This window comes from Bos indicus, chromosome 4 (assembly GCF_029378745.1).
Source record: "Bos indicus isolate NIAB-ARS_2022 breed Sahiwal x Tharparkar chromosome 4, NIAB-ARS_B.indTharparkar_mat_pri_1.0, whole genome shotgun sequence".
Lineage (NCBI taxonomy): Eukaryota > Metazoa > Chordata > Mammalia > Artiodactyla > Bovidae > Bos > Bos indicus.
This window is the reverse complement of record NC_091763.1, coordinates 86,702,001-86,728,801: the sequence shown is the minus strand read 5'-3', so window position 1 is coordinate 86,728,801 and position 26,801 is coordinate 86,702,001. Positions and strand designations below refer to the sequence as shown.

General features: G+C 38.3%; 1 protein-coding gene across 6 annotated transcripts in view; it reads right to left on the bottom strand.

Annotated features, from left to right (window-relative positions):
- The window catches only part of PTPRZ1 (protein tyrosine phosphatase receptor type Z1), a 208,944-nt gene that overhangs the window by 125,455 nt on the left and 56,688 nt on the right, over positions 1-26,801 (bottom strand). For all 6 annotated transcript variants that reach the window (XM_070788070.1, XM_070788072.1, XM_070788074.1 and 3 more), the window contains exon 2: positions 15,874-15,939. In XM_070788070.1, coding sequence (XP_070644171.1) covers positions 15,874-15,939 — 66 coding nt within the window. The remainder of the gene's footprint in view (positions 1-15,873; positions 15,940-26,801) is intronic.

Sequence of the window (26,801 nt, the reverse complement as noted above, 5' to 3'; positions counted from 1 at the left end):
CACTGCTGAGTTTTCCAAATTTGCTGGCATATTGAGTGCAGCACTTTCACAGGATTTCAGGATTTGAAATAGCTCAACTGGAATTCCATCACCTCCACTAGCTTTGTTCTTAGTGATGCTTTCTAAGGCCCACTTGCCTTAACATTCCAGGATGTCTGGCTCTTGTTATTTAAATAGGGAGAACTTTCACGTTGTCACAAAAAGTTATTTTTAGTTGATGGATCTTCATATACTATGAGCAACCATATGATATACAACTATTTGTGATAATTTAGCAAGAATCTTAACACTATTAAACGGATAATTTTAGCAATAACCTATAACATACAGTCCTAAGATGTGTGAATTTCAACATGTCTTGTAATCTATTCTAACACAGACCAAATATGGTGAGAAACTTGTGTGTGTGTGTATACATATATATATAAAATTGACAAAGTTTAATACTTATCTGACCAACAGCTGCTTGCTATTTAATTGCTTAGCATTAGGAAACTGGAAGGTGATGAGACTACTTAATGTCAAATATTAATTAGGATCAGATAAATACGGTTCCTTAGATCTCTGTGGTATCTAATCTATATAAACATCTTGCAGTGATAACTCATAAATGATTAAACAAAGGTCAGACGCATTAGTGGAATTTATATCATGTGCCCAAACTTAATTTTCCACTCAATTTACTTTTAAAAAATGTTGATGGGATAAAAACATGTCAATATGACTTAGACTTTAAATCAAATCTTCTTTCTTGTGTTGAAGCATAAAAAAAGCAACCTCAATCACCATAAATGAAAGTAGTAGAACAGTTATTATAATTTACCAAAACACGCACACATGCAGGGTAAAGGATAATAATTAAAAGTCACAGAATTTTCTCCTCAAATCTACTCCAGAGTCCCATACACATGTCCCATACTGGCTTTCCTCACTACATCCACAGAAACTAAAGATGTAATTATTCTTCTAAAGGAAACAATAGACACTGCACTCTAAAGAACCATTCTCCTCGAAACAGAGAATGAACTCTTTCATGTCTATAGAAGCTCACTTAGAAAATGGGGAAGTGGAATGGGGGATCCTTTGATCTACAGGTCAGCAACACTGTCGATCAATCTGCAGAAGCATTTGAGCTCCAGGAGCGGGTGACTGCTCTGAAGCACATTCTGAGGGCAGAGTGAGGCTACAGGTTACCTGCATAAATTGTTCTGATGTTTTAAAAAACTATACTTTCTGGTAAATGATGTAGAAAATGTGACTGAGGACTGAGTTGGCAGTGATTCAGACAATCAACTATGAGAAATTGATTCTCACTGAGCTAGGATAATGATCCTGACTGTGAAACGAATGCAAAGTGAATATACTGCACTACAGCAGAGAAAAAAATCCAGTTGTGTGAGATTTTAAGTGCCCTCCCTGGAATCCTGGTTAGATCAAGTTTGGGTAAAATCCAAGTGGACCGTGATATGCCTATCCTTCTAGGAGCATCGTATACATTTCCATACTAAATTTATTACCTGCTTTTTAAGGATATTAATGATTAACACAGTATTTCCGACTTTACTGATCAGTAAAGAAGTTCTGCTTCAGTCAAGTAGGAAGAGACCCAGATACAAGGCTCTCAGACACATAAACTATTAGATCATTATATGAAATGAGGACAGACAATGAAGCAGAAGACTTTCTGTGATGCAAAACAACTCATTCATCACACACAGAATTAAAAAAAAATAATTTAAATAAATTTATTCTATACTATATTAATTAGACGTTTTAAGCCCCCTTTCCCCAACTCGGCTATAAAATAAATATATGTTTAGTGTAGACCGGCTGGAAGATATGGACAAGCAGAGATGAAAATAAAAGGCCCCCACAATTTCACTTTTCAGAAGAGATTGCTCTTAATACATTATTTTAAAAGATACATGCATAAAGCAAAAAAAAAAAAAAGGACCATATCAAACACACTGGCTTTGGAATCAGCATTTTAAAAAATATTTACATGATAATTAAGAGATCTAACAGCTCTGTGTTGTTATCCACATCACTGAAACACAAGACTCAGATGTGGCCATAAGGAGTCTCAAGAAGAGCACTGGGAGTCAAGCCCCAGGTTCAAATTTCCAGTCTTTGCTCAGTTTTTAAATCTGAGCAGGTGACTTCATCTTGTAAAATGAAAACACTATCACATCCCAGCTTTATTCACTCATGCCAGAAATAAATTGCAGGGACATACCAGGTGCCACTACCCCACGTCCAAGGTCAGGAGTAGAGGCTGAGCTTTGCTGAACCTGCCAGGTGGAGATACCCCACGGCCAAAGTCAGAAAAACCCCAGTAGGCACTGGAGTGGCTGTGAGCAGATACCCCATGTCCAAGGACAAAGGAGAAGCCCCAGCAAGACTGTAGGAGGGGCAAATTTGCGTTTAGAATCAAACCCCATTCCCGCCAGAGAAGCTCAGAGGGCTCAAACAAACCTTGTGTGCACCAGGACCCAGGGACCCCACAGAGACTGAGACAGAACTGTGATTGAGCATCTCCTGTGGAGGTACGGGTCGGCAGTGGTCTGCCGCAGGGACGGGGCTCTTGGTGTGGGTATGGATTAAGTCCTCTTGGAGAAGGTCGCCATTAACCCCACTATAGAGCTTCCAGAACTTATATAGGACTGAGACTCTTGGAGGACACAACAGAACCATGTGCACAAGAACCCAGGAGAAAGAACAGTGACCCCACAGGAGACTTGCCTGTGGCTGTCCAGGAGTCTCCGGCAAAGTCATGGGTCAGTGGTGGCCTGCTGCAGGGTTGGGGGCACAAACTGTAGCAGTACATGCCTGGGATCTTTTGAGGAAGGTCACCATTATGTTCATTACTTCCACCAGAGTTTGGCCCCAGGTAAACAGCAGGGAAGGAAAACAGCTCCACCCATCAACAGAAAACGGGATTAAAGATTTATTGAGCATGGCCCCACCCATCAGAACAAGACCCAGTATCCCCCTCAGTCAGTGTATCCCATCAGAAAGCTTTCCTAAGCCTCTTATCCTTCTCCATCCAAGGGCAGACACACTGAAAACCACCATCACAGAAAACTAAACAATCTAATCACATGCACCACAGCCTTGTGTAACTCAATGAAACTATGAGCCATGCCATGTAGGGCCATCCAAGACGGACGGGTCATGGTGGAGAGTTCTGACAAAATGTGGTCACTGGAGAAGGGAATGGCAAACCACTTCAGTATTCCTGCCTTGAGAACCACATGAACAGTAGGAAAAGGCAAAAAGATAGGACACTGAAAGATGAAATCCCCAGGTTGGTAGGTGCCCAATATGCTACTGGAGATCAGTGGAGAAATAACTCCAGAAAGAAGGAAGAGAAAGAGCCAAAGCAAAAACAACACCCAGTTGTGGATGTGACTGGTGATGGAAGCAAAGTCCAATGCTGTAAAGAGCAATATTGCATAGGAACCTGGAACGTTAAGTTCACAAATCAAGGCAAATTGTAAGTGATCAAACAGGAGATGGCAAGAGTGAATGTCGACATTTTAGGAATCAGCGAACTAAAATGGACTGGAATGGGTAAATTTAACTCAGATGACCATTATATCCACTACTGTGGGCAGGAATCCCTTAGAAGAAATGGAGCAGCCATCATAGTCAACAAAAGTCCAAAATGCAGTACTTGGATGCAATCTCAAAAATGACAGAATGATCTCTGTTCGTCTCCAAGGCAAACTATTCAATATTACGGTAATCCAAGTCTATGCCCTGATCAGTAATGCTGAAGAAGCTGAAGTTGAACAGTTCTATGAAGACCTATAAGGCTTTCTAGAATTAACACCCAAAAAAGATGTCCTTTTCATTATAGGGGACTGGAATGCAAAAGTAGCAAGTCAAGAAACACCTGGGGTAACAGGCAAATTTGGCCTTGGAATACGGAATGAAGCAGGGCAAAGGCTAATAGAGTTTCGCCAAGAGAACACATTGGTCATAGCAAACACCCTCTTCCAACAACACAAGAGAAGACTTACACATGGACATCACCAGATGGCCAACACCAAAATCAGATTGATCATATTCTTTGCAGCCAAAGATGGAGAAGCTCTATACAGTCAGTAAAAACAACACTGGGAGCTGACTGTGGCTCACATCATGAACTCCTTATTGCCAAATTTAGACTTAAATTTAAGAAAGTAGGGAAAACCATTAGAACATTCAAGTATGACCTAAATCAAATCCCTAACAATTATACAGTGGAAGTGAGAAATAGATTTAAGGGACTAGATCTGATAGATTGACTGGTGAACTATGGATGGAGGTTCATGACATTGTACAGGAGGCGGGATCAAGACCATCCCCAAGAAGAAGAAATGCAAAAAAGCAAAATGATTGTCTGAAGAGGCCTTACAAATAGCTGTGAAAAGAAAAGATGCCAAAAGTAAAGGAGAAAAGAAAAGATATACCCATTTGAATGCAGAGTTCCAAACAATATCAAGGAGAGATAAGAAAGCCTTCCTCAGTGATCAATGCAAAGAAATAGAGGAAAACAATAGAATGGGAAAGACTAGAGATCTCTTCAAGAAAATTAGAGATACCAAAGGACTACTTCATGCAAAGATGGGCTCAATAAAGGACAGAAATGGTAAGGACCTAACAGAAGCAGAAGATATTAAGAAGAGATGGCAAGAATACACAAAAGAACTATATAAAAAAGATCTTTACGACCCAGATAATCACGGTGGTGTGATCACTTGCCTAGAGTGAGATATCTTGGAATGTGAAGTCAAGTGGGCCTTAGGAAGCATCACTATGAACAAAGCTAGTGGAGGTGATGGAATTCCAGTTGAGCCATTTCAAATCCTGAAAGATGATGCTGCAAAAGTGCTGCAGTCAATAAGTCAGCAAATTTGGAAAACTCAGCAGTGGCCACAGGACTGGAAAAGGTCAGTTTTCATTTCAATCCCTAAGAAAGGCAATGCCAAAGAATGCTCAAACTACCACACAATTGCACTCATCTCACACACTAGTAAAGTAATGCTCAAAATTCTCCAAGCCAGGCTTCAACAATACGTGAACCATGAACTTCCAGATGTTCAAGCTGGCTTTAGAAAAGGCAGAGGAACCAGACATCAAATTGCCTACATCCACTGGATCATTGAAAAAGCAAGAGAGTTCCAATCTGTTTCTGCTTTACTGACTATGCCATAGCCTTTGTGTGGATCACAATAAACTGTGGAAAATTCTGAAAGAGATGGGAATACCAGACCACCTGACCTGCCTCCTGAGAAATCTGTATGCAGGTAGGAAGCAACAGTTAGAACTGGACATGGAACAACAGACTGGTTCCAAATAGGAAAAGGAGTACGTCAAGGCTGTATATTGTCACCCTGCTTATTTAACTTATGTAGATTGCATCATGAGAAATGTTGGACTGTATGAAGCACAAAGTAGAATCAAGATTGCCGGGAGAAATATCAATAACCTCAGATATGCAGATGACACCACCCTTATGGCAGAAAGTGAAGAAGAACTAAAGAGCCTCTTGATGAAAGTGAAAGATGAGAGTGAAAATGTTGGCTTAAAACTCAACATTCAGAAAACTATGATCATGGCACCTTGTCCCATCACTTCATGGCAAATAGATGAGGAAACATTGGCTGACTTTATTTTTCTGGGCTCCAAAATCACTGCAGATGGTGACTACAGCCGTGCAATTAAAAGATGCTTACTCCTTGGAAGGAAAGCTATGACCAACCTAGACAGCATATTAAAAAGCAGAGACATTACTTTGCCAACAAAGGTCTGTCTAGTCAAAGCTATGGTTTTTCCAGTAGCCATGTATAGATATGAGAGTTGGACTATAAAAAAAGCTGAGTGCCGAAGAATTTATGCTTTTGAACTGCGGTGTTGGAGAAGACTCCAGAGGGTCCCTTGAACTGCAAAGAGATCCAACCAGTCAATCCCAAAGGAAGTCAGTCCTGAATACTCATTGAAAGGACTGATGCCGAAGCTGAAGTTTTGCCACCTGATGGGAAGAACTAACTCATTGGAAAAGACCCTGATGGTGGGAAAGATTGAAAGCAAAAGGGGATGACGGAGGATGAAATGGTTGGATGGCAAGACAGACTTGACTGACATGAGTGTGAGCGAGCTTCGGGAGTGGGTGATGGACAGGGAAGGCTGGCATGCTGAAGTCCATGGGGTCTCAAAGAATTGGACACAACCAAGCCACTGAACTGAACTGAAGAATGTTCTCATCACATTCCTATTTTTCTATCCAGGGAAGAAGCATACTAGAGAGGCTGGAAGCATAGCAATTTCTCTCTTGCCCATAGGTTAACACAGCCACTCTGTTTGCATGCAATAATCTTTCACATGTGTTGGTTTAGTTAGCTCCTACTTATGTTTTATTTCAGTGTAAAGGAGCTTCCTGTGAACCCCTTAAGGTATGTAGGAGCTACAGACCTGGGTCAGCCCAGTCTACCATTGGGGCATTTATCACACTTGGTAATCACCATAATTGTCATGATTGTGACTGCTTCCATTTTTCAATACACCCTGGAAGATGACACAGTGTCTGGCTCATGTTATGCACCCAGTAAGTATGATTTCATTAAATGAATGATCTCAAAACTTTAAATTTCCCTTTGTCAAGGAATATATATGATATTCCTTGACAAAGGAATATATATGATAACATCCAGGTAGAAGGCAAGTCGAGCAATCAATAAGAAGTCAACTCCTTCACATTTTAATACAGATTAACTGAACCTAAGAATCTCCTTCAGGATACATGGGGCACTATAGGTATGGGTGCAAGTTTGAGGTTTTTAGAAAAGAAAAACTATATGTTTTTTATGAAAAAAGTGCTGCAAGGAGCTCTTATTTCCTAGAAATGCTAATGAAATATGAAAGAAAATACCCATGTGAAAAAGCTAGACTAGCCATTAGTTGTTTAGAAATAATCCAGTTTGGAATGTGCCAAGTTTTGAATGTGCTTTGATGCTGATTCTGGGTGGTTCTGCTATTGTTTGAATTTCCAAATGGCAAAGGGCTCTAAAATACAGCTTTTCTTGTTTTCCAATTAAGATTTATAGCCATTTTCTATAAATTTCAGCTATTATACATACACACTGTACATAAATTTGTTTTCTATATTTAATATATTTACATAAATGTATCTGTAGGTAAATATTTATACATACATTTATATTATGCTTATAAATACATACATATATTCACAAACATAAATACATTTATGTATTTACACATAACTAAGTCTACAAATAGCGAAGTGAAAGTCACTCAGTTGTGTCTGACTCTTTGTGACTCCATGGACTATATAGCCCATGGAATTCTCCAGGCCAGAATACTGGAGTGGGTAGCCTTTTCCTTCTCCAGGGGATCTCTCCAACCCAGAAATTCAACCCAGGTCTCCTGCACTGCAGGCAGATTCTTTACCAGCTGAGCCACAAGGGAAACCCACACCTACCACACTTTTATATATATGATCAGATCAGATCAGTCGCTCAGTCGTGTCCGACTCTTTGCGACCCCATGAACTGCAGCACGCCAGGCCTCCCTGTCCCTCACCAACTCCCGGTATGTATGTGTGTATATATATACACACACACACATATATATATATATATATATATATATATATATATATAATTTTTCTTAAATGAACATGCATTGTTTTTACAAAGAGAAATAAATGAAGTGATTTTCATTTTGGGGGGAAAACATATACCAGATCATTACTCTTGATACTAATCAAGATAATGGCTCAGAGCTCTATCCTTCATTGATTTGGTCATTGGGAGAAATGACAGGAGCAGAGAAATGATCAGAAAGGTACCTATCATCTTATCACACTCAGTTTCCTCAGGCCAGATATGGTCTCCTCTTTCTCAAAATTTTGTTATCAAAATTCACTCTGTTAAGTTAGACAACTAGGTAGTATCTTCTAAGGGAAAAGGTTTAGCTCAGGTGGACAAGAATCGGATTTTAAGTCAAAGGTTGCTGCTCCTTCCTAGACAAGAGCCTGTCAACTGCCTCCTGGGCTATGGGCAGGGGCTGGACTGGACTGGATGCCTGCTCTTCAGCTGGCTTCATGTGAGTCTGTCTGGGGACTCCCAGGGTGGTCTTCTCACTTCAGGCTTTTTGAGAAGGAGCCCAACGTGGAGCTTGCTTGGGCTCTCTGTTTCCAGGACAGTGCCTGCAGGCATTTGAGAGGGAGGGGATCTCTAGGTGGGGAGAAGCCCCGCAAACAGCTGAGAGCATCACAGGGAAGCTGGACCGGCTGATGCCAGCCTCTACTCTGCACTCAGCCTCTGCTGCCAGGCTTCTTCCTCAGTCACGGTAATTATCTCCCGGGGCGCCTGACTGCTTCTCTCAGTTCTGGCTTCCAACAAGTCCACCTCTCTAGGTTATCAGCTACTACTCTGAATCTACCTGTAAAAACCATTCAAGTTCGCTTCCCTCTCCATGGAACCCGGGCACATACTGTTTGAGGAAGAAATCTAGACAGCTTTCAAGTGTCCGAGAATATTCTATGATAGTTAAGAAGCTCCCTGCAGTTTGGAAGCTGGTTTGCCAGAAGCCACAAAGAACCTCTAAAATCCTCTGCACTCCAGCCAAGAAAAGTTCTACCTCTGGCTCAGTCAAGGCATCTCTTAGCTGAACAAAACACACCACAGAGTTAAAAAAAGAGACCTGGTATTAAGAGGCAGCAGGATAGAGAGGTAGCCACATAGATATATATATATAGATATATATAGATATATATACATTCACTGGATAAAGGGGAAAAAAATCAGTCCTAAACACATCTGAATATATTCAAAATAGCTTTTATAATTCTCTGCTTCACTTAGTAAGAAATCTTTCTGAATGTAAAAAATGAGTCACGACTTCCTTGTTGTACAGTGGATACGAATCTGCCTGCCAACACTGGCGACATGAGTTCAACCCCCGGTCAGGGAAGATTCCCCATGCAACGGACCAACTAAAGCCCCTGCACCATAACTACTGAAACCTCACTCTAGAGCCTGCAAGCCGCAACTACCGATTCTGGGCATTACATCTGCTGAAGCTTGCGCGCCTACAGGCTGTGCCCCACAACAAGAGAAGCCACCGCAACTAGAAGCCCGAGCACTGCAGCTAGAAAGTGGTCCCCTCTGGCCGCAACTAGAGAAAGTCCAAGCCCAGCAACGAAGACCCAGTGCAACCAAAAATAAATAAATAAAGGAATCTTGATGTTAAACAAAATGAGTTACTTACATATTTCTCTCTCTGCTCTTTGAAAACCCTGAATTTAAAGAATCAGAGTTACCTATAGATCAGTCTTATGGACTCTGTGGGAGAGGGAGAGGGTAGGGAAATTTGGGAGAATAGCATTGAAACATGTATAATATCATGTATGAAATGAGTCGCCAGTCCAGGTTCGATGCACGATACTGGATGCTTGGGGCTGGTGCACTGGGACGACCCAGAGGGATGGTATGGGGAGGGAGGAGGGAAGAGGGTTCAGGATAGGGAACACAGGTATACCTGTGGCGGATTCATTTCGGTATTTGGCAAAACCAATACAATATTTTAGAGTTTAAAAAAAAAAGAAAGAATCAGAATTACCATGCAGAAAACAGGAAACTAAGCCTTGCACTCAGCCTTTACTGCTTCATAAAATAGGGACGGTGACAAAGGTCAACTTAAAATAATTGCATGATATTTTGCCTAAAAGTTGAAAACATTTAAATGAAATTTGTGTGATAACAAAAACTGTGGACTGATCTTAAATTGTTTTAATTAACATGCAATATTCTTTTTTTTTTTTTTTTTTGCTGGAAGATGTATTTTATAAAAAAGGAAATTTCAGAGTAAAGAACACAGAGAATGACTATGGGTCAAAAAAAGGAAAGGGGAACGGTCAACCCAGACACTAAGCCCACACATATGAGTGCAAACAGGAGAAATAGCCAGATGTTCTCATCTTGAGCTACTAAGGAACTTGCCCAATCCATTCAAGACTACCAAATAGAGTCAGCAGAGGTAATTACAAGGCTGGCCTAGAGAATCTATGCAATTTTCATCTTACTCACAGGGGAATACTGCTGGCATATTGTTTTATTCTTAGATATATTTAACAATGATTATTTAATTGTCTATGGCCATACCACCCTGAACGAGCCCGATCTTGTCTGATTATTTAATTGTAATGTTATTCTGCAGCCACACCTTTATTTTTTCAATCCTAAAGTGATAATCTGCAGGTAAATAAATTCTGAGTTTTAGATTATTTAATGAACCCTATTCAGCCTCTCATGAAGCATGCTCTACTCATCCCATTTACCATAAGAAACATACATCTTAGCTAAACTTTTTAAAGATGTATAGATGATAGGAAATACCTGTCTACAACATACAATTAAGCAAGTCAACTCCCTCTAATCCTCTTGTGAGATTATCAAATACACCCAAATTTGTTTGTTTAATCTGTTTGGGCTCAAGTTACTACTACTAAGTCACTTCAGTCGTGTCAGATTCTGTGCGACCCCATAGACGGCAGCCCACCAGGCTCCCCCGTCCCTGGGATTCTCCAGGCAAGAACACTGGAGTGGGTTGCCATTTCCTTCTCCAATGCATGAAAGTGAAAAGTGAAAGTGAAGTCGCTCAGTCGTGTCCAACCCTCAGTGACCCCATGGACTGCAGCCTTCCAGGCTCCTCCATCCATGGGATTTTCCAGGCAAGAGTACTGGAGTGGGGTGCCATACTGCCAACTAATGATCACTTGGATCTGTTCAATCTGTAGTGTAATTGTTCAAAGAGATTTCACAAAGTGAAACACTGATTTGATTCATGCACAATTAGGCAGAGTGTTATTAAAAATTATTTACTGAAAGAAAATTGAAATACAGAGCAAACAGTCTGGTCAGTCTGAATGTTAGGGGTGACCAGGAAGTCCTCATGCTCTGATTAGATATCTGTGGCAGCCTCACACCTCAGCTCAGCACAGTCCCTACGTCCTGACTGGTGAAAATGCAAAGCTGGGCTCATTATCCAACTGCCTTGCCCTTCTTAGCTAAAACTAACAGAAGCGTGTTGAAAACCTTTTGCTAGAATATACGTATTTAAAAAATGAGCATGATACAATAGCATACAGTAAGAGGTGAAGGTCTCCTGCCTCCAGCGGCCCTCCACAGTCCCATTCTTCAGGGGTAAACCGCTGCCAACAGGGTGGTGTATAACCTTCCAGGTTTCTCTTCTACGTCATATAAATATATAATATCTTTCAAAAATGAGGCAACTCTATACACAGAGTTCTAGAATGTGCCTTTTCATTCTTAAGTTGGAAATGAGAAATGAATAGTCTAAGATAAGGAGCGATGATTCAGAGGAAAGCATCATATGTTAAAAGAATTTTCAGATTCCAGATGTAAAGAGATGACCAAATGAGTCAAAAATCAGTCATTATTCAATACAGATTTAAATTTTCTTTCTGAGTTACCTATTTCTCCTAGGTTAAGAGAAGCAAAATTACTAAACCCAACTATGCCCAAACATAAATGCCGAACACCAAACCACACAATACACAACCTTATATTATGGTTCCTTTGTTTTCCATAAGTAGTATCTTCTAGGCTATATATTTGTTGGAAATACTATTTAGACAGGATATTCTATTTGAGGAAGCAGAATCAGTTTGGCATTCAGAGGTTCCCTCCTTCTAAGGTGTTCAGTCAGGTGTCCAGTAGTGACTCCTGTGTGGTCTAATGCAATCTTGTTTTGCCAATGCAACCCCTTAACTAAAACTTTAAAGTTCTCTGGGTTTAAGAACACTTGAAAATATATCAATACACAATTTCCAGTTTCAAGCTGTTCTTAAAATATGGTGAAAAGAAACATCTGAATATATGTATTTTTAAATCCAGGAAATCATTTCAATAGTGATCACTTCTAAGAAATAAGCAATGGAAGTCCATTCATTTCTGATGATCTTCTCATTGCTTAAGGTGATAAGGTCTAACAACTCAAACAGAGGGAAGATTTTAATCTCGTGATCATTGTGGGCTACATGTTCATGATATATATTAAAAAAAAGACCAAATGACTTAGTTTTTCTTTCTTCATTGAATTGTCTTTGTATAGACATTGTTAATAGAAAATTTATCATTAATAGAAAGAAGGACATTCATTTTCTGAAATCCTTACATGAAATGAAGTTACTAAGGAAAGAACTGGATTTTAGTGCCAATGTTCTCAGATTTACTATTCGCTCTTTCATTGCAGAGTGATAAACTTTGCTCACCTTCTCGTAATAACTTTAAAAATGGGACTGTTCACTGTATTTACCAACCCTGCCATTTCTCAGCATAATTATAGGATATATCCTGAATAGAAAAGTTGTTTATAGTCTATGCTAAAAAAAAACACAACTGAAAGAGTAATCTCTTCTCCTCCTCTTCCACTGTTTCTCTATCCATCTGACAGCCAGCATGGATTTTTATTGTTTCTCCACATATTGCAGTTGTATAATATTTCTGAAACAACCTTAGCTTAAGTGATTCTATTTAAATCATGTTTGATGTACCATGTGACATTTTTAAACAGCTTATGGTAAAGCAATGAGCTCTCTTACAGGCAGATGTTATGATGCTCTTAGTAACTTTTATGAATAGAATTCTATATATACATTCAAGGGCAAGTCTTTTCTTCCAAGATTGAAGACATTCTAACAGCTCAACAAGATAAGCTATTATGAACAAAACTAGGACTAAGTGTGGTCAAAATCAATTTACTTCAGCTGTTCATCAATTAAATTTAAGACTCTTAAAACTAATTTATCCTGAAATTTTATAGTTATCACACATAGTTTTTCATTTTCCAGGTGGGATAATAAGCATAGAAATTGAAAATACTACCAAGCATTATTATATTAAAAATAAAAAGAGATAATATATTTAACATTGAATAATCCATATTTAAAATTTTTGACTTGGGTATGATTTGCTTGGGAGAGAAGTGTTCATTTGGATAAAGGCTTTTTTTAATTTGTTTTCTTTTTGACATTCTATGAATTCAGACAAAATACTCAATCTGCACTCAGCTTGAGCTAAGCAGCTGTAAAATGTCCTCATCTGAAACTGTAAGCAGGACCTGGAATCAAATCCAGAGAAACTAAGACAGAAATTTATTAAAAAAGAATATAACACACCCTTTTACTGAAAACAAAAGTGAAACTAAGTTAAATAAATGGATTGTCCTTTTTTTTTTAATACCAGTTACTCAGGTCTACCATTCTTATTCAATTAACCATTACCCAGGCAGTATTTATTTACCATTCGTCCTCCCAAAACCCTAACCTAAACCCTGTTACTTGGGGTAATTTAAGAAATTAAGTAATTGACTGCTTTGATCTCCAAGTTGACCAAGGGACTCTCAAGAGTCTTCCTCAGCACCACAATCTGAAAGCATCAATTCCAGTTAATCCAAAAGGAAATCAACCCTGAATATTCATTGGAAGGACTGATGCTGAAGCTGAAGCTCCAATACTTTGGCCAGTGATGTGATGAGCCAACTCACTGGAAAAGACCCTGATGCTCGGAAAGATTGAGGGCAGGAGGAGAAGGGGTTGACAGAGGATGAGATGGTTCGATGGTATCATTGACTCAATGGACACAAGTTTAAGCAAATTCATGGAGATAGTGAAGGACAGGGAAGCCTGGTGTGCTTCAGTGCATGGACTGCAATGAGTCAGACACTTTAATTTCTTGTTGCTAGTTTCTGAACAACAAATTAAATAATTAGAAAAAAGCAAATTAAAAATCGGATTTTACTTTTTGTCAATCAAGTTGACCAGATTTTTAAAACAAGTGTGAGTAAAAATGTGAGGAAATGGATAAAAATGTGGGGAAAAACAATTTTCTAAAATTTGACCATTATATCAATATTAAAAACACTTGGCAATTTGATCCAACAACTCTCTCTTTGTTGAAGTCTATTTTTTCTGAAAAAACAATTGCTCAAGGAAATAGAATTCGAGGATGTTCATTACCTTGGATATATAATAGCAAAACATAAACAAAACTTTACAAAATAATAAATTTAAATAATTAAAAATGGCACAGAGTTATGGAGAATCACTGTTATGTATTTCTCAAGATTAAAAAATTAATAATAAAAAGAATGTCCTTATATATAGGTCATAATTATAAATGGGTAAATTAAAGGCAAGTCTTTCTATATAATGTCATATAGAACTACCACACACCCATCTGCACAGAAGTCACAAGCTAGACATGCCTTAATTTGTTCAATTTTTCCTGCTTTAATGTATATCTTGATTATTCTATGTTCTAATTTAACTCATTCCATCCAAAAGGTGATATAAATAGCTAATAAAAATTAAAATCCTGACTTCAAGAGTAATCAAACAGAACAAATTAAAATTAAAATGTCATTTTTTAAGCATATCAGATTAGTGAAGATTTTCAAAATGACAGTCTTTAAATCCTGGTTTATTCAGTGGGGTGGTCACTTACTTATACATAAGCACATACATGCTCTCTAGAGGCCAGCTAGGTCATGTGTATCTAGAATTCTGAAAGCATTTATTTTTTTCTATTCAGTAATGGTATATCAAGGATTCTTTAATAAAAATGATAAAAATATAAACCATTTCTATTCATCTATTTATCACTGTTTATAACAGCCTGAATATCCAAATATTAAAAATGAAACATTTATCCTATAGACTGTTAGGCAGACACTAAGTACCAGGATCAATAGGGATTATCACTAAAATAAGGCAATGCTCAAAAATAATTACTAGAATAAATTGGATGCAAAACTCTAGGTAAGACGCATATACACATAATATAATATAAACATAATATAATAAAAACTGTCCTGAAAAGAATACACCAAATTTTCTAGTGGATATACCTGGAGGGAGTAAACAGTGCTTTTATATTCTTCTTTGTATTTGAATGAATTTTTTTTTTAATTTCTACTTTTAAAGTAAGAATTAAAAAAAGAAAATGCATGCCTCACTACAAAATTCATGGTGCTGCTCCCTTTCATCTATAAAACAGATTGGCTAGATTCATGTTAAAGGTCTTTTAATTTGATTCCAATTTATTAACCCAATCTTATCTCTAATGAGTACCCAATTCTACCATTGAACTCTATCTCAGATGGTTATCAGGCATGTTATGTTCCCTCTAGAGTCCACCCAAGCTCATTCAATCAGGCCTAGAGCTTCTCGTCTTTCCTAAGGTTTTTGATCATCATTTCTGATGGAACTATTTTAAGCCAACATCAGCTATTAATGATGCTCTAACTCATGTCCAGTAATCACACAAAATCACATTTAACCCTGATTCCAATTAACTCAGCACGCTAATTCAGAAGGAAACTCCTTTTGAAGGCAAGACTACCATCATTATTTGTTAATATTAATCATAACAACAACTGTGATCATAACAAGTATAGCTGATAAAGTTTATTGAGAATTTTCTATTTACAAGGAGGCACTGTGTCAACTCCATTTAATGTTCAGAAAACTCTTCCATTTCACAGACGAGAAAACTGAGACTCAGTTAGGGTACATACTTTTCCCAAGGAGATGTAGCTAGTGTGGATCTGAGATTCAAATCTAGCTCTGTCTGAGATCAATATACTCTATTCTGCCAATTTGTTAATGGAAATTCACTAGAAATCATTTTGCATATGATATATTTTTAGTGATTAACTGCATTCCCATATAGCTAAGTTAAAATGATGTGTGGAGCTACAAAATTTTCTTTTACATATAAGAGCAGATACAAAAAACAATGATAATTTTCATTGAATTTCATTATATTCTAATATATTTACCTGTATAGGACCAGCCAATCTCTTCAACAAGTTTTCTCTGTTGTCTGTAGTATCCATAAATCCAATCTACAACCAAGAAAAAAAACCAATTGATCAATGTGTAGAAAAATGTATATGTACAAATTTTAAAAAACATGAGAAGCCCAAAGCACCATTCATACAATAACGGTCCTCAATTATTCTTTTCTATGTCATCTTCACAATTTCAACTGCCACCACTATAGACTCCACCATCCCTGTTCTGGAAATTAGGGTAACTTTTAGCAGGGCACATGTTAAAACTGCTGAAGTTCAGGCAGAGACAAAGAAGGTATTCTGTGAAAAGCATGAGCAACCTAGAGGATTTCATCTCATAGAGTGACTAGGGTCAGAAAGGACAGCCTATTCTATCTTTAGATTTTTCTTACCATTCCGTCAATGGAATACGCGAAATCCTACTAACTAGAGAATCCCAGGGACAGCAGAGCCTGGTGGGCTGCTATCTATGGGGTTGAACAGAGTCAGACATGACTGAAGCGACTTAGCAGCAGCAGCAGCAGCAAGATAGAATGGACGGAGAAGGTAATGGCAACCCACTCCAGTACTCTTGCTTGGGAAATCCCATGGACGGAGGAGCCTGGTAGGCTACAGTCCATGGGGTCACGAAGAGTTGGACAGGACTGAGCAACTTCACTTTCACTTTTCACTTTTATGCACTGGAGGAGGAAATGGCAACCCACTCCAGTATGCTTGCCTGGAGAATCCCAGGGACGGGAGCCTGGTGGGCCGCCATCTATGGGGTCACACAGAGTCGAACACGACTGACGTGACTTAGCAGCAGCAGTGATACTTTTCAAGTTACAACTCAAGTTGTATCTGTAAATGCTTCTAGGAGATCCAGAGGTTACCATGTTTTCAAAATTTACTTCTAAGGCACAACAAAATTAATAGTCTTAAAGAAATGGAAATTTCAGTGTGTGTGTGTGTGTGTGCGCGCGTGTTGGCTGGGACAAAGCTTGTGTTAGACAGTGTAAGTGAATTTGTCTCTTAGAGGAACAGTGATGCCTGAGGGCGATAATCCAGTGGGAAGCTTGGGGCATCATAAAATAGTGGACTTTTCATGACCTAGAGAGAGAAGCTCTAGTTCTTGAACACGGGGCAAGGGCTACAGAAAGGAAAATGGATGGAAGCCAAAGGCTCACTCTATATAGTTCAGAATTTTGCCTGGAGTCATGCCTGTACCCAAGAAACAGGGACGTTATGATCCATTCTCCTCTTCGTGCTATTGTCCCTTTATTCCAGCCTGTCTTAACACTACTATGCCATTTCAGCTACATTGTGAGCAAAATACATCTTTGTGAGCTAAGTTTGGAAGCTGATCAGTGTTGACAAAACTGTTTCTGTAGAAAAGGCTACAGGAATTTCCTGGTTGCCTGGTGGTTAGAATTCCGGGCTTTCACTGCCGTGGTGAGTTCAGTCCCTGGTTGGGGAACTGAGATCCTGTAAGTCACATGGCATGACCAAAAAAAAGAAAAGGCTGCAAATAACTAGTTTACAAATGAACATGTGGAACATTACATATTCATAAATTGGGGTTCTGTCCATATGGTTTTCATTTGAATACAAGGATTTATTTATACCATACTGCAGATATGCATACATATTATATATATTTCTCATCAGTTTTGAAGAGAGACTCTTATTTCCTCTTATTCTCTTTACACAGATTTTTTTTTTCTTTTTTGACAGTTCCCAATTTAAGGGAGGCAAATATCTCAAGCACGTTTCAGAAATTATTTTTCTTTGATTCCATGTTATACACAATCTGATTAGCAGAACACACCAATAAGAACACATCAATACATACTAAAATTTTACAAAAACTTAAAAGCAGGCTATCTTACAGAAATACACATTCTGAATCCATAGATTATTGAAAACCAAAACCTACCTTGGAGAAAGCAAAAAAAATTGTTTTAAAAATTTCTCTACCTATAAATATAGGTAAATATTCTATTGACCATGTAGCACATTTCAACAAACATTTGTTTTGATAATGGTTTTATTGAAATATGATTTACACACCTTACAATTCACCCAGGAAAGTGTACAACTTAATGGCACTTACTATACTCAGAGTTATACAATCATCACTACAGAAAATTTTAAAGCATCTTTATTATCCCCCAAAAGAAACCTCATACCTTTAGCTGCCACCCCCAACCCCACCTCAACCTCCATTAATTTATAGATTTGGATATTCCAGATATTTCTAAATACATAGTCATGTAATACATGGCTTTTTATGGCTGGCTTCTTTAACTTAGCAAATTAATGTTTTCAAGGTTTATCCATGTTGTAGAATATATGAGTCCTTCATTCCTTTTTTTAAACTTTTTATTTTGTATTGGAGTATAGTCGATTAACAATGTTGTGACAGTTTCAGGTGAATATCACCTGGAGAAGGAAATGGCAACCCACTCCAGTATTCTTGCCTGGAGAATTCCATGAACAGAAGAGCCTGGTGGGTGACAGTCCATGGAGTCGCAAAGAGTTGGACATGATTGAGCGACTAACACTTTCACTTTTCATTCATGTATCTGGGTTTCTCTGGTGGCTCAGCTGATAAAGAAATCTAATTGCCAATGCAGAAGATACAAGAGACATGGGTTCGATCCCTGGGTCAGAAAGATCCCCTGGAGTAGGAAATGGCAACTCACTCCAGTATTTCTTGCCTGGAAAACTCCAAGGACAGAGGAGCTTGGCGGGCCCCAGTCCATGGGGCAAAAAAAGTCAGACATGAGTGAACACATATGCAGGCACATACACGTATCCATTCTCCCCAAACTTCCCTCCCATCCAGGCTGCCATATAACACTGAGAACAGGTGCATGTGCTGTACAGTAGGCCATTATTGGTTATCCACTTTAAATACTGCAGTGTAATACTTCATTCCTTTTTATTGTCTAATAGTATTCCATTGTTCGGTGTCTAAGACGGCCTTAAAGCTCCCCTCAGCTTGACTAAACTTTGGACAGGCTACATCCTAGCTCTATGTTTCTGACCTCCTATTTCTTCCAGCATTTCATTTATACATTCTTTCTTTGTTACTTTGAGAAGTACATTTTTTTTTAATAGCCCATATGCCGTTCTACAACTAGGACTGTACTTATCAAAACTAAGGAAAACATCTCTCTGAAAAGCAACTATCAAAGGAAATAAGCACCCTTATCTCCCACCTTCTGTGGGAGGGTAGCAGCCTAACTTCCATTGAGGTGTCTTGCTCCAAGTTGTAAAAACTACCTCTGTCATAATGATATAGGCTTATTTTTCTTTTGGATGGAGCCAACTAGCAAATGCAGATGGCCGATGACTTTCTCCAATGTCCTGAATTACATTTACACTGGGATCAACCTAGCTCTCAAAACACCTTACCTTTTCGGCCTCATCAGAGTTAAGTTTAGATTCGGGTCTGCCTTCTCGCCCTACTGCAATTGCCTTGAATACAGTTTTCTTTGCCTGTTTCATTTTGTATGCCGCAATTTTTGTTTTGATGTTGGCTGTGCCACTTTCTATTTATCCATTCATCAACTGTTGGATACTTGTGTTGTATCCTCTTTGGGGCTATTGTGAAAAATACTGCTTTGAATGTTCATGCATATATTTGCTTTTCTATTTAAAAATTAAACATTAGGCTCATAACACATTTTTTAGAATTGTCCATAAAAGGGTAGTCATTTAAGGTTAAATTCTGGGGACAAGTGTTTTTTCATGATCAAGGAATACATACAACTAGATGTGAGGACCTCAAAGGTCATTTGATTCAGAATTTAACAGCCTACAAAATTTCCTATTTTAGAGATAAGACAAATCTTTTCAATGGAAATTTAAATGGTTTGTACAGGCAAAAAGTGAAAAAAATGGAAACAATAATCCATGGCTCCTGCCTCCTACTCACTAAGTCTTCCCCAATATCAAGGGTTCCTAACAATCTGGAGTTACTGGTTATTCTCTTAAGTTCTCTGCCTGAGTAGGAACCTCTTCAAGAGAAACAAAATAAAAAAAAAATTTACTGGGGTTGAATTTCCCAGTAGGAATTATTTGGGCAAATAAAGAGAATTGACCATATATCTGACCTGACCTGGCCATCACTTGGAATTTTCCTCTGAAACTTTGCCCTGCCCATAGGGAAAGGTTTATTCTCATCATTTATGTTTTGAATAAAAATATTTTTTTTAATGTAAAGACATTTTTGACATATAAATGCATTTTGGTGATTTCAGAAGACCAAATGCCATGTAGAACCTATAATTAACAAGTATTCCACTGGAAAAAAAAACAAACAGTAAGCTCTTGTTTTAATGATTCAGGCTAAAGGACGACAGCAAAATATCAGCAGATTTTAGCTTTCCTTGGAGGGCTTTACTGCTACACAATCAGCATTTGTCCTTGGTTTTTAATTACTTACGTTAAGAAAGCTTTTTTCAATACAAGATTCCCAGGTGTTGGTAGCTCTCTTCAGTTCCTTTATGTACTGTTCCCTTAATTGTTACTTCAAACAATCCGTTACACATTCATATGCTAATTACATGGACCTTGGGCGTGAGAGAGTACCCCACTTTTAAAATTCTACTTAGAGGTCTGATAGATGAGATGTGATAGCTCCAATGAACAAGAAAAAAAGAATCTAGGTTCACTTTTTTTTGTTGCATTGTATACTTTGAAAACCAGTAAATCCTATATAGAGTAGAGTCTATCAAAGTGCTTACATATTTTAAAATCAATTAAAATAATGAAATATAGAATTACTTTTTGTTTCTGTGGGTTTTAGCTTCTTTAGCTTGTATATTTTGTTTCTTTCTGTTTAAAAGTATTTGCTCCGTCTGCTTCGGTGTGAGTGTTCTGTAGGGATAAAACTAAGAAATAAATTTCAAGAATGATTGGTACACATGATGCAGAGTAAGAACATAAACATTAGTAAACCTTTTTAAAAGGTAACTAAACTTTGTCCTGAAAAATTATTCTTCATGAAGGGGCTACCAAAATTGAGAGAAATTTGGTTTATACTATTTTGCTGCTGCTGCTACTGCTAAGTCGCTTCAGTCGTGTCCGACTCTGTGCGACCCCATAGACGGCAGCCCACCAGGCTCCCCCATCCCTGGGATTCTCCAGGCTTTTAGGTAACTTTAAATGTCACTGCTTCAATCTATTCAAGCTTATACTTATTGTGAGCATTTACATATTTTGCAAACATTTATATGCCACATATTCCTTTACTTTTCTTTAGATCCACATAATGGAAATCAAAGTTTTGATAACAACTAGAGGGAAGATGTACATAAATTCAGCATTTTTTGCTTATTTTTTTAAACAAAGAAAAACTCAAGGTGCTCATTTTGTATTAAAATATCACTACAAAAAAATAAATAAAATATCACTACAAGTATTTTGAACTATATAAATCCCTCTGATTTTGCCCTGAATGGCTAAAGAAAGTCTCTGCTTCATGCTGATCAACAATTCATCACCTGCATTCTACGATATAATCTAGCAGCCATGCTCTGACAACACACACACACACACACACACACACAATGCTATTAAGAGGCTAAATGTATGACAGAAGAAATAGAGTGGTCCACAGAAAAAGACTTCCCAGGTGGTGCTAATGGTAAAGAACCCCCCCTGCCAATGCAGGGGACGTTAGAGACCCGGGTTCGATCCCTGGGTTGAGAAGGTCCCCTGGAGGAGGGCATGGCAACCCACTCCAGTATTCTCCCCTGGAGATTCCCATGGAAGGGGAAGCCTGGCAGGCTACAGTCCATATGGTCTCAAAGAGTTGAACATGACTGAAGCGACTTAGTAACACATAAGCAGAAAAAGAAACTTCAGGTAGAAAACAGCCACAGATAAAAATCTGAAGACTGGGATTCTGAAACTGGATTTCTCAAAGTAGACTTTTCCAAGGTAAATGATAATTGTATGCTTCACAGCCTTTAAAAATATCACTAAGGAACTTCAGAGGAGGGGGAAAAGGAAGTCAGTTGATGGGAGAAATCTGGAAAGGTAGAAAAGAAGGAATAGAATTTAGAGATGAATCTTTAAAGCTTTTGAGTATAGACTTTGATGAGGAAAGACTTGGGACAGGGACCAAAATGGATCATATAGAGGAAGGGCATTGGGCACCAAGAAGTGGCAAACCAGGGATTTGGGCAGCCAGCTGGGCTATCCTATGGGGGGGGGTGGGGGGTGGGGGTGGGGCTGTATAGGTCCCTAGGGACTTATTTTTGGTGACAGCTCACCATGATACAAAAGTCGCATCAATTTTCACTTTTTTATTTCATCCTATACTCTCCTCTTATCTAGAATTCCTTTCAAAACAGGAAAGACATACTGGAAAGTGTTCAATATATTTTGTATATTGAGTATACTTTAAATAAAAATATTAAATAAACAAGCACAAAAATGAACAAATATTTCTAACTGAAGTGAAAGAGGTAGAGGGCAGTAGAAGAAAACAGGTCAGTGGCTACTGACCACTTGAAGAAGAACCTGGAAAAGCCCGTAAACAGACTAGGATTATCAGAGTGATTGACATATACGAATAAGGCTGACGTACCAATGATAATAAAGATTGATGGTTACGGTAGTCATAACCATCAATTACTCAAAACAAAAGAAGAGCAGTCCCCTCTCAGAGAAGAAAAAATGTAAAATCAGAAATGAGTTCCTTTAAGGAGAAAATCAGCTGTGAACACATCATCTGGCTACAGAAGTCTTTTATTCCTTTAGATATTCTACTGTCAATACCTTTGTTTGTAAAGGAAGCTGAGTTTATGACTCAAGTGATCTAAACCAAAACCTTGATGAGTCAACCAAGGCAAACTTTCCAAGCAAAATTAAATCTGCTATATCGTGAGTACACCACAGAGTCTATAAAATCATAATACCATACATGGCAGGCTTGACCCGGATATTTTCCTGTCATTCAATGTTGACTATTAGTTTGCTTTTGAATTGTGTTAGCACATTTTTTTAGGGCTTCCCTGTGGCTCAGCTAGTAAAGAATCTATCTGTAATGCAGGAGACCTGGGTTTGATCCTGGGTTGGGAAGATCCCCTGAAGAAGGGGGAAGGCTACCCACTCCAGTATTCTGACCTGGAGAATTCCATGGACTGTATAGTCCATGGGATCTCAAAGAGTCTGACACAACTGAATGACTTTCACATACTCCATTTTTACCTATCTGGAATATATACTTGTATCCAGTATATATGCAAAGACATTTGTGAAACATAATTTAATTAATTATGGAAATTCAGGTAACTTGTTTAGTGCATATTTATAGTTCAAACATGGCACTTACTGTTAATTACTACAGATGTAACTTTAAAAAATACACATATATTCAGTTCAGTTCAGTTGCTCAAGTCGTGTCCGACTTTGCAACTCTATGAACTGCAGCACGCCAGGCCTCCCTGTACATCACCAACTCCTGGAGTCCACCCAAACCCATGTCCATCGAGTCGATGATGCCATCCAACCATCTCATCCTCTGTCGTCCCCTTCTCCTCCTGCCCTCAATCTTTCAAAACATCAGGATCTTTTCCAGTGAGTCAACTCTTCGCATCAGGTGGCCAAAGTATTGGAGTTTCAGCTTCAACATCAGTCCTTCCAATGAACACCCAGGACTGAACTCCTTTAGGATGGACTGGTTGGATCTCCTTGCAGTCCAAGGGACTCTCAAGAGTCTTCTCTAACACCACAGTTCAACAGCATCAATTCTTTGGCGCTCAGCTTTCTTCACAGTCCAACTCTCACATCCATACATGACCACTGGAAAAACCATAGCCTTGACTAGATGGACCTTTGTTGACAAAGTAATGTCTCTGCTTTTGAATATGCTATCTAGGTTGGTCATAACTTTCCTTCCAAGGAGTAAGTGTCTTTTAATTTCATTGCTGCAATAACCTCCTCCAAACCACCTATCTTCCAATTCCAACTGTTTTCCAGGGTTAGAAAAAAGAATACCATTAGTTTTCTCCCCTTTGCAGAGGTTTAAAAATATAAGTACTTTTTTATTGATTCATCTGCTGATGGACATCTAGGTTGCTTCCATGTCCTGGCTATTATAAACAGTACTGTGATGAACACTGGGGTACATGCATCTCCTTCAATTCTGGTTTCCTCAGTGTATATGCCCAGCAGTGGGATTGCTGGGTCATATGGCAATTCTATTTCCAGTTTTTTAAGGAATCTCCACACTGTTCTCCATAGTGCTGTACTAGTTTGCATTCCCACCAACAGTATAAGAGGGTTCCCTTTTCTCCACACCCTCTCCAGCATTTATTGCTTGTAGACTTTTGGATCGCAGCCATTCTGACTGGCGTGAAATGGTACCTCATTGTGGTTTTGATTTGCATTTCTCTGATAATGAGTGATGTTGAGCATCTTTTCATGTGTTTGTTAGCCATCTGTATGTCTACTTTGGAGAAATGTCTATTTAGTTCTTTGGCCCATTTTTTGATTGGGTCGTTTATTTTTCTAGAATTGAGCTGTAGGAGTTGCTTGTATATTTTTGAGATTAGTGGTTTGTCAGTTGTTTCATTTGCTATTGTTTTCTCCCATTCTGAAGGCTGTCTTTTCACCTTGCTTATAGTTTCTTTTGTTGTGCAGAAGCTTTTACTTTTAATTAGATTCCATTTGTTTATTTTTGCTTTTATTTCCAATATTCTGGGAGGTGGGTCATAGAGGATCCTGCTGTGATGTATGTCGGAGAATGTTTTGCCTATGTTCTGTACACCCGTGGCAGATTCATGTTGATGTATGGCAAAACCAATACAATATTGTAATTAGCCTCTGAGAAGAAGGGGACAAGAGAGGATGAGATGGCTGGATGGCATCACTGACTCAATGGATGTGAGTCTGAGTGAACTCCGGAAGCTGGTGATGGACAGGGAGGCCTGGCGTGCTGCGATTCACAGGGTCGCAAAGAGTCGGACACGACTGAGCGACTGAACTGAACTGAAGCGAAAATAAATAAATTTAAGTACTTTTTACCATTTTAAAACTTAAACTGCAGCTTATCTCTAAATAGAAGGGCACACAAATCCATATTATTAAAGATAAGAATTCTGGAAAAATATGTTATTAGAGTACAGATGACTTCTTTATTTAATGATAAGGTTAAAGAGATGAAAAAGCAGATCCCTGAGGCACTGGTAAATTGTAAAAAGAGATGGAAAGATTGAACTTAATGGACAATGTGAAAAACAGAGGGAGCCATTTCCTCCATATGTTTGTTTTGGTAGTCAGATGTCCAATTAAATACAAATTTTTCATAGGACTAGGGAAGGGTTTGGAGGTGAGCAATTATATCTTAGTGCTCCTTAGACACTGAGGACTGTGTATACCTTCCAGAGAGGGTTTGTATGTTGGCAATATGTCTACCAAACCTATTCAATGAAAACTCAAAATATTCATAGGCTTGTCTTGGAAAGTCACCAGGATATTTTCTTATACTTACTTATGTTTTACCTAATGTGATTTATCTATATTCATAAAGTTGAAGCATTTTCTGTTGAAAACATGTTAATAATTTTATCTTGATCATATAGTAATACCTATTTCAGATAAATTTTAAAAATAAAGTTAAGCAAAACTAATTTAAAAGATCACCTGTAACCCCATCTCCACCATGAACTAGTATTTACAATCTTGTACATTATATATGTTTTTTAAATGTTATGCTATGCAATATAATAACTTTACATTAACTGAATTACATTGTTTCATTATTTAGTTACTTGCTTTTTCTACATAATAATCATTCATGTCTCAAGTTAATAAATATGGTTTTATAGCACCATAATAGTTCACTTGAAGCATTCACTATTTTTTTGATATTAAAAGGCTGATTTAGATTTGGAAAATTTATTCCTTAGGATTAAATGACATGAGTGATAAAATTTTCCATTAAGCTAGTTTGAACTTAAAGCTTTTGAGTATAGATTTTGATGAGGAAAGACTTGGGGAGAGGGACTGAAATATTTCAGATAGAGTAAGGGTGTTGAGCAGGAAATTAAGTGCCACTTTTCATGGATGGAGGAGCCCGGTAGGCTACAGTCCACAGGGTCGCAAAGAGTCGGACACGACTGAGCGACTTCACTTTCACTTTCTTTCTTTCTTTCTTTTTCCTATCAGTCTTCTAGAACACCAATAAAACACTAAAATGGAACAAGCTCATTATTATTGTACAGTACTAAAATAATTATAGTTATTTTGTTTTACCTCCATAACTAACAGTGAATTTATTCTAGTATAAGAGAAAAACTGAGTTGTTGATGAAACAGTGATAACAAGAACAGAGATAGAAATAACATGTGTATTAGTCCTGGGTGTTCATTGGAAGGACTGATGTTGAAGCTGAAACTCCAATACTTTGGCACCTCATGCGAAGAGCTGACTCATTTGACAAGACCCTGATGCTGGGAGAGATTGAGGGCAGGAGGAGAAGGGGACGATGAGGATGAGATGGTTGGGTGGCATCACTGACTAGATGGACATGGGTTTGGGTGGATTTCAGGAGTTGGCGATGGACAGGGAGGCCTGGTGTGCTGTGGTTCATAGGTCACAAAGAGCCGGACATGACTGAGCGACTGAACTGAACTGAACTGAAAGATAACTATTGTGCTTAGTTGCTTAGTCGAGTCCGACTCTTTGTGACCCCCATGGACTGTAGCCCGCCAGGCTCCTCTGTCCGTGAGGATTCTCTGGGTAAGAATTCTGGAGTGACTTGCCATTTCCTACTCCAAAAAATAATATTAATATTAAAAGTATGCAAAAATCTGTATGCAAATGTATATGAAAAATGAATTAATCACGTTACAAAATATGTTATTATATTTGTGTTCAGTTCAGTTCAGTTCAGTCGCTCAGTCATGTCCGAC